Source organism: Falco cherrug, chromosome 10 (genome assembly GCF_023634085.1).
Source record: "Falco cherrug isolate bFalChe1 chromosome 10, bFalChe1.pri, whole genome shotgun sequence".
Lineage (NCBI taxonomy): Eukaryota > Metazoa > Chordata > Aves > Falconiformes > Falconidae > Falco > Falco cherrug.
In genome coordinates, this window is record NC_073706.1 from 16951762 (window position 1) to 16966203 (window position 14442).

The window sequence follows — 14442 nt, forward strand, 5'->3', positions numbered from 1 at the left end:
TTCTTTTCATTCATCAAGAGGAGTTTATTCACAGCTCCTCTGAGCAGCAGGACCCAGGTTTGCTCTATTCTTTCTTAAATGGAGAAGAAGAGACAAACAGAACTGTGCTGGAAGCACCCACGCCAGGCTCCGTTGCCCCCACCACATGGAGAGAAGATAAACCAACAAAACATGCAAAGCCACTAAGCTGTTCCCTCCCTGGGCAATCCCAGTTGGGTGTGAGAAGTTTTGGCAGTTACTGTAAATACAGGCTAAAGGATAGCACAGCCATAGGGGAAGGAAAAGACCATCACCACGGCTCTCGTGGGAGGGTCAGAAAGGAGCTCAATTTTGGAAGAGGACAAAAGAGCTTCCCCTCATCCTCTGCCTGAGGCTTTTCCTGGTGGGCTGCAGGGCGAGGCCAAGTGCTGCGGCCAGAGCTGGAGCAGCCCAGCAGCACCAACCCTGGCAGCAGTGCTGCTCCCCGTGCCCAGCACAGGGGCTTGGGGACACTCTGCCCCCACAGCCCCTTCCCACTGCTGCAGTGCAGGGACCTCCCGGCCTCTCCTTGCCGTGCCTTGCCAAGCCTGCAGCCACACCAGGGGCAGGGAGACCAAGGAGCAAGGGCATGGGAGGCATCCAGAGCCACAAACCCTGTGTGCAGGTACAGCCGGCAAGTCCCAACCACCATGAGTCTGCAGCAGAAGCAAGTGCTGGCAGTTATCTGTGCCACAGTTGATGGGCATCCACCCACAGCACATGGCTGAACAGGGGGGATGCAGGTGATGTGAACGCAGACCCCTGGGAACCCCCAGAACCGCTCAGCAGGTGTGAATGTAGGGAGTGAGCTGCACAGGGATGACAGGCAGAGCTGGTGCATAGATAACAAATTTGATTAGTGTTCATCAAATATACTATTCAACCATGCTCCCTTATTAATGCTCAAGTCTGGAAGAGTATTTTTAGGTTGTCTAGGGAGATGTCAGACTTAGTGCTGCTGCGTTATTTTTTTTTAATTCAGTGTTAACACTTGCCTCTTGGTCACCTCTGCAGTGAATGCACCCATATTTCCCCCTCTGCCCCAGCACAGACTGTTCGCTCCACACAGCATTCTTCCATCTCACCTGCTTCCATTGCCAGGACAGTGATGTTGTGCCACCCTGCTGTCTCCCGGTCTAGGACCTTTCCTGTCACAATGGCACCTGTGTTGGCATCGATATCAAAGATCCTCTCAGCATCTGTGCTGCGGTCGATGGCATACCTGAGATCAGGCAAAAGGGGAAACAGTCAACAGCTGGATGTGCCAAACCCAACCTTGCCACCAGCCCCAAAAATATAGGAATGTAACGCAACCGGCCCTGTATCACCACTCTCACTTTTCCTCTGCTGCACACGAAGGCCACGCTTCTACCAGGCCGCAAGTGCAGGGCCCTCAAGTAAAACTCAAGTGTGGCTTTTGGTGCATAAAGCGGAACTAAGCACAGGCTGTGGACAAGGGGAAAAACCTGCTCTGATGGGAACCTTATGCTCAGGACAGACAGAGCGATACAGAAATCACGGGCTGTAACTCCACTCATGACCCTGAAAAGCTTCTGAGCTTTAAGTTCAGGAAAAACACCAACCGAAAGTGGAGGAAGGCACCCCTGCTTGAGAAGCCCATCACCCCCCCCAACCCCCTCTCCTGATCCTGCCACAGCACCCACCCAAGTGAGAGACCTGAAGGACCACAGAGCAACACGTGGGCGGGCTGTGAGCCAGACCTGCAGCTACAGCAGTTACAAATGGCAAGGTCTCCTCCAAATCCAGACCGAACCTGTGCAACTGGAGCAAGAACCCTGGCACAGAGCAGTGGGCAACAGCCAGCATCCTCACAGCCAACACAGCACATCATCCCCAGCACCCCTGAGATTTGCCACAGTTTGGGCTTCCCAGTTTCACAGGAACAGGCTGCAGAGCTCCTCCAGCTCTGACTGGCTCCAGCTGCTCAGCAGAGACCCTTCACACACAGCTATCATTCTTCTCCTTCAGCTGCTCCAGCGCTGCCCCAAACAGCACAAGGAGCACCACACCAACAGTCCACCCACTCCCTGTGTCACCTCTTCCCAAAGAGCAACCTCACAGATCACGAGAAGGATCACACACCGGGGGTTTAGCCCTGCACCTTAGCCATGACACCACAACCGCAGGACACACCACTGGGACTGCCTGGATCTCCAACCAGCAGAGACATTACACACGGAATAAAGCAAGCTAACATTAAACCAGGGCACAAGTAGATGTGTGCTCCTCGGGGAAGAGATTGGAAGGGAAGCCCAATCCAGCTGAGGACCTCAAGCACAGCCATAACACAAATAAAAAACACCACCACTGCAATCGGAATTAGAAATCCAGAAGGCCTACAAATCACAAACAATACAGCACAATGTTATTGTGTACAGCATCCTTCATACACACTGCATCCCAGAGTGCTCTACAGAATTAAATAATACAAGACAGCAAAGAGTACAAAGGATAAATTGGATGAATTACCAAAAGGAGGGCTGTGAAGAAATTAAAGCCTTCAGTCACATGTCCAACAACAGAAGGAAGATAAATGTAGAGACAAAGCAAGCTGGAAAGCTGATGAGACAGGACAGTACTGAGAGGCTGTGTCAGACGATGAGCTGAGCAGGACAGACTCTAGGCTAGAAGCATGCTCAGGATGGCGGAGGCATCCTACGCTGCAGGGTGGCTTTCCCAGGTGCTTGTGTCTTGCCTGGCACAGCCCAGCTGTGCTCTGTGGGTGCCTCATCCATGTGGCTCACAGCGGAGGAACACCAGTTCACTTTCTGCATGCAAGGATGACCACTGTACACAGAGGCATCAATGGTGTCCATGCCTTTCTGTCCCATGCCCTGGGTGGGGGAACCAGCTGCAGATGAGTGCCTCTTGTGGGGCACCTATCCACACAATCAGACAGCTCCGCCTCTGATGGAGGCACATACAAAGGCATTTCTACACTGTTTAAGGTGTTTTACAGTACCAGATTACATTCCCTAGCTTTCTCCCTTTCAGACAGACAGGGGGATGAGAGAGAAAATACAACAGCACTTGCCTGCAGTTAAGAAAAAATGTAAAAAAAATCATTTAAATAGCATCTGTGCACATGCACGGTCTAGCATGTTCTGCACCTATGTGGCTGGCTTCCACCCCCATCCTTGCACTTAGAGGCAATGGGGATCTGCCACACAAAGCCAGGTACAAGCCCAGGCATCTCTGAAGCAACTGCCAGGGACTTTCTAGCCATCCTGCATTTTCTGCCCTAACTCCTAGCTGGAAACAGCCTCTACAGGCACACAGCCAGCTCCAGGAGGAACAGTGACACTGTGCTGGCACATTCTGCAGCCTCTCATCCACCCTGTGCTTGCTCACTGCAAAGGGAAAGGAAAGGTCTGGCCGCTCTGACTTGTACCCATCAGTCCAATGTACTGCTAGAAGGAGGAACAGAAGCTGGGATGACAACACCTAGCATCTTTCCAATGGCATAATTCATGCATTTGCACAACTGCTTCCATTGTTCTACCACATCACCTGACCTCAAACATATCCACTTTTTAATACTGTTACAGTTCAAAATGGTACTTAACTCTCCATATGCCTTCCCTGTTTCTCAGGTAAGCACATGCCTGTTTTGTTCACACTCATGTCATTGCTGCATAAACAGAGATACCTGCAAAAAATAGCTACACAGAAAAACCCACTTACTGATGGGAGGCATCACTGAGCCTGGAAACATCTGACACCAGCGGCTTGCATGGCCGGAGGGCAGGAGGCTGATAGGGGAGCACCCTGTGTCACGCCACTGGTAACCTTTTCTTATGCTTCCAATTGTTTTGCTGTTAAGGTTGTCATCTGTCACTTCTGAATTGTATGGAGGACTGCCTGCCTATACCCTATAGCAGGGCACAAACCAGACCAGAGATCTGATCCCTTTGTCACCTGTGCTACTCACAGAGCTGCCACCTTCTCAACACTGTGTCAGGGGAAGGAGAGAGCTCTGAGCCTTGCCTGCGCTTGCCATGAAAGCAGGGCTGAGCCTGCTTCTACGCACTATGGGTTTGGAGGTGGCCGGTCCAGGTGGTTCTGTAGCTCTCCAACTGTGCAAAGCGCTGTGGAGGCTCTGGAGTTCTAGGCTAGCATTGGGGCTGGGGGCAGAGGGGGGCACAGGGATGGCCATCCGCCCCCCGCAAAGCTACAGCCATAACCGGCTCAGAGCTGCGGATCAGACCACTCCACACTGCTCTACACGACAGAGCTCCCCTCCAGGAGGTTACGGCTACCCCCATGCTAGAGCAGCGAGGATGAGAAGCTATCCATGACGCTCAGTTTACGCCACTTTGTGCAGTACAACCTTCACCGACCAATGTCTGTGCTGACCAGCACAAGCCCCTCCACCTCCAGTAGTGCAGCTTCATATTCATCTGGGCCACTGAAGCCAAACAGTGCTTCTCACCTGGGAAGAGGCAGCAATTAATCCCTGGGTCCTCCAGGTACTCAGAGACAGGACATATGCTCATTCCTTCTAAAGCTGGCTGGCGCTCTGTATCTGGAACTGCAGTCCCCAGCTCTGATTGGGATGCGGACCTTGTAATCCGTTTTCCTCTCTTTCTGCTGGCACTGCCTGTTGGTTTGCATGTTACAAGTGACTGTTTAATTTAGACAGCTTTCTTGGTGCTCATCTTTCTCCTGAATGCATTTCTCAAGCAGTTTGTTTCACTTCTCCCCCTGAATGTAACAAGGAGCACATTTTATGCCACGTGTTTTGTTAATAGGGAGCTTTTCAAACACTGTGAAAAGCTTTTTGTTGTGTTTGTTTTTTCCTGCTCTCCCTTTTGTGCTGAAGCAGGTTGTAGTTCTTGCTGTGCTGTTGCAGTCTATAAAATGCCCATGTCCAACACGTGTCTCCAGATTTGGTGAATACCAAACAAGAATATCTCTGAGAACCTTAAATCCCAAGCAACATCTTCCCAGCGCTGATAAAGCCTGGAACACACACAACCAGAGCACAGGCTCCCACTGCAGAGAGAAAAACAAAAGGCTCCCATACAAACAGCCTCACATACACAGTCAGTCTATCACTGTATTACCTCATACAATGGCTCAGCTGAGAAAAATTGCACTACGCCCAGGAAACGTACAGCTAAAGCCAAAAAGCCAACTGAAAGCTAAATTCTTTCTGAAAAAGAGTGCTTCCAGCTTTTGTTAGGCAACAAACAAGGATGGAATAAAACAAAAAGCACCAGTTCTTTAGAAAGGCATTTCCTGCCTGTGCCGCGGTGGGGCTTAGCATTGCCCCCTGAGGGCATGCTGAACTTGAGCATGACTCCCTGCCTCACTGCATCCCACCGGAGGGAGGGTGTCCCTCCTGAGCAGCACAAGCTGGGGCTGCTCACCCAGAGATGGGTGCTCTTTGGGCACCCCAAGCCCCAGCTTTCCTCCCACCCGGGCAAGTGGCTGCCAAGGGCTGTACATCCACAGGCAGCCGGGAGAGGGGCAGCAAGCCGTGCCTCAGGGATGCCTCCTAAGAGCAGGGGAGCTGGACACCCCTCCAACCCTTGTGTCTTCATAACAGCTCACTTTGCAACCCAGCCTGGCTTGTCTGGGAGGGATTTGTTCTCACAGCAAATGGCTATGTCCTTGTGTCCTTACATCCACCCAGGAGGGCAGGGGAGCGCCAGGGTGAAACATGCCTCCAGCAGCTGCTTCAGGCTGGATGGTGCAGAAGCCACACAGCCGTTTGTGCTGGCCTAGGGATGAAAACAAGGAGCCAAAGGCACCTCCGTTCCCTTTTGGCTAAAAATACTTCCCAAACCTCGTTATTGGCAGCCTGGTGTCAGCAGGACCTGGAAACACTGACAGAGCTGATTTTTGCTCTGCTGTCTCTGGCATCCCTTGTTCTTTTCCTGCCTCAGGAGAAGAGAGCATCTCATCATGACAGAAGGTTGTGGCTCTCCCCTATTTACAGGGCAGAGCCAACACACAGACCCAAGGTCCAGAAGGCAGCAGGCACTGCAGAAACACAGCCATGCCTTCGCTCCTACCTCTAGCAGACAAGAATCAGGAAGTTAAAGGGATCCACTGAACTGCAGCAACTTGAAAGAGTTCATACCAACTTCAAGGAGTCAAGGATCAAATACCGGTCATGCTGTCAGGACCAGTTGCTCTCTAATGCATCAGAGGTGAAGCACAAGTGCTGGCTTCTTGTGACTGTACTTTGGGAGTAGCACACTTGAAATGCAAGGTGACTTACTGCTGTCTCCTGCTGACAGGTTAGTGTCACATCCTTGCAGGGTACTGCGGGATGCTTGCATTAATGTTTGTGCACCACTTTGAAGCTGTGAACAGCTGCCCACGCAGCAAAGTCTTTTATTAAATTACCTGGCTTAGCCAGAGTATGGGAAAGCACAAGAGATCCAACAGCACCTTCCACCTGCATTGGTGCCACACTGGTGTGATCAGTATAAACATTCGTCTCCACTTGGTGCATGTTAACGTGGCAGGGAGGGCTCACCCACCCGTACTCCCCAGGCAAGCACCAAGGGAGCATCCCGAGTGCACAGAGCTGCCACTGCTCATGACAGCAGGCAGTGCAAGAACAGAGGGGAGTGAAGAGATGGATGGATGGAGACCAAATGCCACAGGGGAGCAGGGGGGATGCAGGATAAGCTACCTGCCTGGGGATAGCTGGAGGGAGGACACGTATTTGAATGCATCAAGCCTGACAAAGGAAAAACACACTGCAACTCCCAAGCTGCAGCAGATGCCTGAGAGTTCTGTTGGCTGGACCCTCAGTGCCTGAGCACGAGGCATTGCCTTGTCTGGCACTAAGCTCACTGTAAGACAGACACTCGCATAGCAAAGTTTGGGCTCTAACCCTCTTGCTCCTGCAAGTACCTAAATCTGCTCCTCTCTGCTCCAAGTCCCCATCACCTTCTGCACAGTGGTAGCAAGCCTCCCTCTGCTTTCTTTTGTTCTGTTTGCAAACAATGCAACATGCTCCACAGGGAAGCAGCACAAAGAACAAGAAAAAATGAGAATAAGAATAGTTCTGTCCCCAAGGCCCCTTTCCTACAATTACAGATCAGAAAATAAAAATGGTGTTCTGTAGCACTGCTAGAAACAGTCAAGTGAAAAAGCACGCACAGATGTGTGTGTGGACTAACAGCCACATGCTCAGGTTGGGCTACAAAGAAAGAAATCAGATGTGTAGCCTGAATGGAGAGGGTAGTCACACGACAAGGTGAGCAGAGAGAGGTACTTTGAGAACACGTCCAACAGACAGCACCGACTACGGCAAGTGGTGCACATACATAGTTCCTGGCAAGCCAAGGCTGATTTCATTCACATTCACCCCCAAGACAAATTTCAGCATCCAGCTTTGTGACACAATACTCTCTGCTAGCTGCCAGACATCCATAGATGGCAGCTTTTCATGTGTAAATTCTTTCCTGACCTTTCTAAACATCTCAATTTTCATTTCCAGGAAGATCAGGAGATGCCCCTCACCCCACCCTGAACCACTGTGCTCCCCATGGCTGCACAGCGCTGGAGCTCAGCACCCCAAGCAGCCATGCGGGGACATCATCTCCCTGGCCACGTCCTCCTCCATCCTGTGCCCCTGTCCCTGCTGTGTCCCAGTTTATCGCTGCCTGGGATGGGCTCCCTACAGAGCTCTCAAATGCAAAGCCACTGCTGAGCATTTGAAGCGGCTGTGCACAAGGTGCCTGCAGCCCTGCCGTCACCACGAGAACACACATTTCAAGGAAATTTTCCACACATTGGGGATGTTTTCTGAACACCTGCTTTCCAACCCAAGTGCTTGTGACTCAGGCCAGTTGGCAGAGCCAGAAGGCTGCTTTGTGCCTTAGGTAATAACAATTTAACAAGGTAACAATCTCTTTAGCCACAAATTAAATGGAAATGGGAAATGTCCTGTGTAGATAAGCTGCTGCCTGGATTATGCCTCCTGCCCAAATACAAACTCCTCTGATCTTTGATCCCTGTGCACACATGCACGCACACACGGCCAAGCTGTGGCTCTGCGCCTCCCAAGCCTCACCTCATCTGCCATCCTTCATCACTGCTCTCCTGTCATTCCTGGTCACTTGTCTGGCCTGTGTCAGGCACCACTGCAGGCACCTCCCTGTCAGCAGCAAGGACACGCAAGTGTCACCCAGCCACCTTCCCCAAGACTCCGCTGGCACTCTCAAACGCAATCACTTGCCAGCAACGAATCTGTCACCTGTGAGACAGCTGCTCTTGTTTGCCTGTTGCTTGTGCACAGGCTGCCACTCACCCCCCGGCTGCCTGTCCCATAGGACACACTCACGTGCTTGGCCACGTGTGCAGGACTTGTCACCTGCACTGCCCCTCCTTCTCTGCCACAACCTCCCCTCTGCCCCAGCCATGGCCACAAGCCCCCCTCGGCCACGTGCATCCCTTGCAGGTGAACCCATGCCCACCGCTGGAAGGAAGATGATGCAAGGTTTAGGCGGCTACTTTACCGGACAGGATGGTTCGCTGTGTCCGGGTCCAGGGCGGTGACCACCCCCACAACAGAGCCAACATGCGCATCCTCCTGGACCTCCATCAGGTTGGAGGGGGGCCGGAACTCGGGGGGCTCGTCGACATCCAGCACCGAGACCCGCACGATGGTCTGGTCCCGGAAGGTGCCCAGGTCAACGAACCGTGGGTCTACAAACTTGTTGAGGGCCTCTACCACGACAGTGTGCACTTTCTTCGACTCGTAGTCAAGAGGCTGGGACAACAGGAGAGGGTTAGCTGTACCCAGCCCCAGAAGCCCCCTGGCTGCCCCTCCCTTCACTGGAGACACAGGGGGCAGCACTAAAGCCACCTGCCCTCCAGGCATGGGAGGCTGGGAGCTCATGCTCTGCCCTCCCACCAGCACCCCCCACACTGAGAGGGGCTGGAGGAACTGGCAGCCTCTGGCCCGCTACCCCAGGACCCCCGACAGGGCGACCAGGCTGCAAGGATTCCCTGGGAAGATAGCACACTGTGTGTTGCAAATGAGCAGGTTCTGATCATTAATCACCCTGCTATTATTTCTACAGGGGAGGCAAGCTGAATACAGTGGCCTTGGTGAACAATCATTCTTTCTTGCCTGCATCAAGCGTTTGCTTGATTGTTTTTGCCACCAAAAGCAGATACAGTAAAAAGTGCTGCTGGTCAGGTACAGGAGTTATGTGGGCATATTTCTACCCTAACAGGTGCTATCAATAACAGTTATAAGCACTCGCTTCCATGGCCCTATGCATGGCTCGCTTCTCTGCCACACTGGGAGCTGCCCTGCACAGGCTCCAGCAGGCACTGTGCTGCTGCTCCTTTTCAGCCTTTCCTCACAGACACAGGTCTGTGTTTTGCCGTCCAGCCAGAATGGAGGTAGGTCTCTCCCTGCACCTGCAGGCACAAAAACGCTACTGCTAGCGTAACACTCGGAGAAGCATTTAGTTCAACTCAAATGCAGCAGCAGGGATCCCCAAAGGAAAGGGCTCTCCTAGAGAGCTGTGCCCTCCCTACCCAACCAGCCTTCATCATCTCTCACCTTCTGTACCATGATGACAGCCTCTTGGGTATTGCTGTCCGTGGTGACTTTGAACATCTCAACACCCTCCTCATCCTTCACCTGATATGTCATATCCGTGTTCTCCCCAACGTCAGAGTCCTCTGCCTTCACCCTCCCAATGGCAGTGCCCACAGGGGCAGTTTCAACAATGCTGAACTGATACATCTCTGGAGGAGGAAAAGGTACCAGGGTCACTGCTTCTGCCTTTGAACTCCCTCCAGGTCGATGCAGCCCTTTGTGTACCTCCCTGTGGGTGCCCTTGGACTACGAGGGCTGCCCAACCTCTACTGGTGTCTATAGCCCAGAAAGCCCAACCAGGGGAAATACATACCCCAGCCAAAAATAAGGGCTGAGGGAAGATAACTGGGGAGCACTGATGTTTCAAGGTGCTGGGTGAAGTAAGGGCCGATTTCTCTGCATGGACATTGCTCTGCAATCAGCATTCTCCGATTCTTTGCAAACTTTACTATTTCTAATTTCTAGGAGATGCAGGTGAAGAGCTGAGACTCCTCTGGCTGCAGCACCTTTTCTGGCCTGCCAGCCACAAGCTGCTGGTGCCTGCAGCTGGCGTGCACTGAACAGCCCACTCTTTGCAGCAGGATCACCCACCCTCCTCATCTGGGAAGGCTCCCGGGTTAGACACAAGCATGAGCCACAGGCCACTAGCAGCAACGTGGAAAACAGAGCTGTCTTGTGACAAGGCTACCGTCTGAGCTGGGCAGTGTCACCATGCCTCACAATGGGGCAGAGCCTACCAAGCTCTGACGCAGCAGCCAGGAGCGGCCAGGCCAGCAGCTGAGTGCCCGCCCGAGCTCCCAGGAAACAGCAGCACGGGCCGGGCTGTCCTCTCCCCCAGCACCGCTCAGAGAGGGGTCAGGAAAGGGCTAGCTCTGCTGTCCCCACCACACAGCCCTGCTCACCCCCAGGACTAGCAACGGGAGCAGGGCTCTTGTCCGGGGCCCCAGACAGTCTCAGCCAAGGCAGCTGCCCCTCCATCACGCTGCCAGGCAGGGACACACTCAGACCCAGGCAAGGAGCTGTGCGTGCCACGGTACCTTGGTGCTGCTGCCCTGCAAGTGGCACGAGCAGACGGGCTGGCTCACCCTGCAGACACGTGCCAGGCTGTGCTGGAAGCTGAGCTTCTGTCCCACCGCCCACAAGGGGCCAGGACCAGGATAAGGGCCAGTGCTCACCCCCCTCACTGCTGTCAGGACTTACTCTGAGGAAAGCGTGGTGGGTTGTCATTGACATCAGTGACTACAATGGTGACTGTGGTGGATCCAGACAGGCCACCCAGCTGTCCTGCCATGTCCGTTGCACGGATCACCACCTCATACCGGTCCTGCGTCTCACGGTCCAGGTCAGCCACGGCCGTCCGGATCACACCTGGAAACCAGCATGACAGCATGAACACGGGCAGGTCAACAGAGCATCCGCAGTCACAGACAGGGTGAGGCTGGAAGGGGCCGCTGGAGATTACCTCTTCTAAGCCCCAACTCTAAACAGGATCAGCTAGATCTCCCAGCCTCTCCACATACGGTAGATGCTCCTACTTCACCCATCTTCACGGCCCTTCCCTGTTCTCAGCCCATGCCCAGTTCTGTCTCATATGTGGCAGCTCAGAACCACATACGGCACTTGCACCATCTTGCCAGTGCTGAAAAGGGATGGGCTACCTCCCTTGACTACAGGCGACAGCAGCCTGGGGTGCTGTGGGCCACCTTTGCCACAGGAGCACGCTGCTGGCAACATCTGCTGGGCTCTGCTGCAGAGGGGAGCAAGCCCTGCACAGAGATCATATAAGCCAAAGCTGAGCCCAGGGGGTTGTCAGCCAGGCAGAAACATCCCGAACCCCTGCCACGGAGCCCAGGAATAGCCACAGGCCCAGCCTGATCCCAGCAAGTCTCCACAGCCAACTCACAGGCATGTTGCATGAAACATTTCTGACTGCTGCTGCTACCGTGGGCTGCCAGTAGCTCTGACAGGCTTGAACCCCATCTCAGAGCTCTCTGCTCCTCTCCAGGAAGGCCAGGAGCCGGGTGAAGGACTGCTGGGGGCCAGAGGCACAGGAGCCAGAGGACTCGCTCAGATGCTGGGGCTGTGCTGGGGCCAGCCTCCAGGTTTGCACAGAAAGGCAGCATGAGAGCCCCGGCTGAGTCACAAACCCCCTTTGGCACAAATCTGCAACAGCCCACTTATCTCTATCTGCTCAAGCAGGAGCCAGGCTTGCTGCAGCATTCCTAACAGAACACGGGCACTCTGAGCCCAGGCTCCATTTCACAGGTGCCTCATGGCTCAAGCACGCCTGGAGGGCCCCCCTGTTTGATTTGGAAAATGGGAGGGGGGCAGCACATTTCCCAAAGTCCGTTTGCACAAACCCCCTCATTTTCAAGTGCCCCTCTAAGTTAAGGAGGCCAGAGATGATATACAAGCTCTGTGTCAGGGGCTGAGAATGCACTAAAGACTGTAAAACCTAACAAAATGTATGGTGTATTAGTACTTTTTATGAAATGAAGTCTCTTAAAAAGAAGTGTTTCCAGGTATTCAGTAGCCACCAGGGCTTGGGGGAAATGACCTGGGCTAAAATATAAAGGAATGTAAACCATGAAACAAAGAGTAGTAAAACCCAGAGAACACTGTGAAAGGCAGAATTACTACTTCCTATGTCACCCAGGAGTGTTTAATTTACATGGAAATAAAGCAGAGAAGAAATACTCTAAGAATGGAAGCAAGCAGTGATTCTGCCCTGAGGTGGCACCAGGAGCACGCATGAGTACATACAGGGATACAAGGTCATTAGCGGCACATTCCCAGTCCCACTGTACCAACACCACCACAGAACAGCCAGGAATCAGCTTAAAACCCCCTCCAGCTCAGCTCCTTAACATTCCCATAGATAAAGACATTGTTTTCTGTTTCTGTAATTGCTCCCTCTTCCAGGCTTTTCTGTTTAACTGTTAGTTTTACCTCCTCCTACTGTGAACTGCAAGATCTTTGCTTTTTTTTAACCTGTAATCCTGCCTGGAGTTAGAGAAAATGCTGGGGAGTGGGGGTGGGGGTGTTGCTTGGCTGTGGTCTCCAGTGAGGGGGGTCTGACCTGGAGGGAACAAGAGGCTCTCCCCTTGCCAAGTGACAGCAGAATCATCCAGTTGCTTTCAGCAACTTGCAAGACAATTTGCTGACATGCAAAGTGAGCAATAACAGAGCATCGCAGCCATCCATGCCACCGGGCCCAAAGCAGATACTTCTGGGCAGCACAACCTGAGCACAGTGGAGAGCTGCAAGGAGACAAGACATGGCTTAGCGGGTGCACCCCAGGTATCAGCCCTCTACAGCCAGCTGGTTGCCACCATTTCTCCGTTCATGTGTCTGATGTGACCTTGTGCACCTCCTGACAAAGGCTATGGGTGGATGGCTCACACCCAGGAGCCACTGGGGCTGTGGCCCAAAGGCAGTCAGAAACGTCCCTAAGCTGAGAGGATGAAATTCACCCCTTTGCATGATATTACAGGTGCAGCAGGAGCTGGCAACACTGTTCTGGAGAGCTCTCTCTCCTTGCTTTCTGGAACTAGCAATTATTCCAACGATTATCATAGTTAGGATCTATTATAAAGACATAACCAGCGTTTCAGTTCCTTGCAGTTCCCCAGCTCTTGTGGACAGGCACAATATCACCCACCTTCCCTTGTTCTACTGTCATTTCAGTTCTGTAATTACCTGGACTCCCACCACCTTCAGCCCCAGGAATGTGGAGGGGGCTCTGTCTCACTAGCCATCTCTTCTGCACTTCCAGCATCTGCCTGTTTACACACTCGTAACTCTCAGCCCTCCTATCGCTCCACACTCCCGGCCATCACGCAGGTGAGATGCGGCACAGAGCGCTGCCAAACTTCTGCTAGGGAGCATGCCAACCTCTCCATGGGAAGGCAGCAGGTGCTGACCCTGTGATGGGGCCTAGGGTCCACACCGGCTCCCTCCTCGACCCTGGACCTGTTCAGAGGAAGGCACTTGACCAGGGGTCCCACCCCACCTCGTCCAAATGGGGTTGAGAGAGTGATGCACGCGCCCCCACACACGCACCCCAGGGAGAACTGCAGTCTCCCCTCTGAGAGCAGGCACTGGCCCTGCACAAGCACCCAGGGCTGCACGGGACTGGCCTCAGCTGGTCGTGCTTATAGGCCTTCTCCTGCCACTCCACTACGAATACAAACCCACTATTTCTGGGCAAGCACCATCTCATTGAAATTTAAGCAATTCTGTTAATTAAAGGTGTCTGAAGCATTTTATAATGAAAATGATTCATGTCAGCACAATAGTGATGAATTGGGATGAGAGGGAAAAAGCTCATGCATTCACCAAGGCTGTAATGACTTAACTGAGCTGCTTGTAATAATATAGCTCATAATACGCGATGCAAGATGGGAGGAAAGTGCTCAGGCGCTTCCCAGAACACCTCCAAGGTCATCCATCCCGACAGGGAGCAAGCCCAGGCCATTTGGCATGTGCAGAACCGGCCAAACAGCCCCAGCTGGCTCTGGTTATTCTAGTGGCAGGAGGCAGACAAAATCCTTGTCTTTGGCGAGGGTGCACACCGAGCAGAAACCATCTCCTACCAAGATGTTGTTTGTCCAGTTCATCCTAGGAGAGTGGGGGTCTGATGCAGATGTAGTGCCCCATGCCCCAGGCCTCCAAGAGCTCCAGCAGCACTCTCACCAAGAGACCTGTTCCCCCTAAACTTGCTCAGGCCACACCAGGCTGCTACCCCAACTGTCAGGCTGGTTTTGTCTCTTAGGCTGAGGTACCGCTTCCCATTTACTAGTGGCCTTGACAAACCAGGGTCT

At 53.0% G+C, this 14442-nt stretch overlaps 1 protein-coding gene across 3 annotated transcripts in view; it reads right to left on the reverse strand.

The window, feature by feature from the left end:
* CDH22 (cadherin 22) overlaps nt 1-14442 on the reverse strand; it is an 86032-nt gene that overhangs the window by 20941 nt on the left and 50649 nt on the right. For all 3 annotated transcript variants that reach the window (XM_055722923.1, XM_055722922.1, XM_055722924.1), the window contains 4 exons: nt 10820-10987; nt 9581-9768; nt 8523-8776; nt 1104-1240 (listed from right to left, as the gene is read on the reverse strand). In XM_055722923.1, the coding sequence (XP_055578898.1) occupies nt 1104-1240; nt 8523-8776; nt 9581-9768; nt 10820-10987 (747 nt within the window). The remainder of the gene's footprint in view (nt 1-1103; nt 1241-8522; nt 8777-9580; nt 9769-10819; nt 10988-14442) is intronic.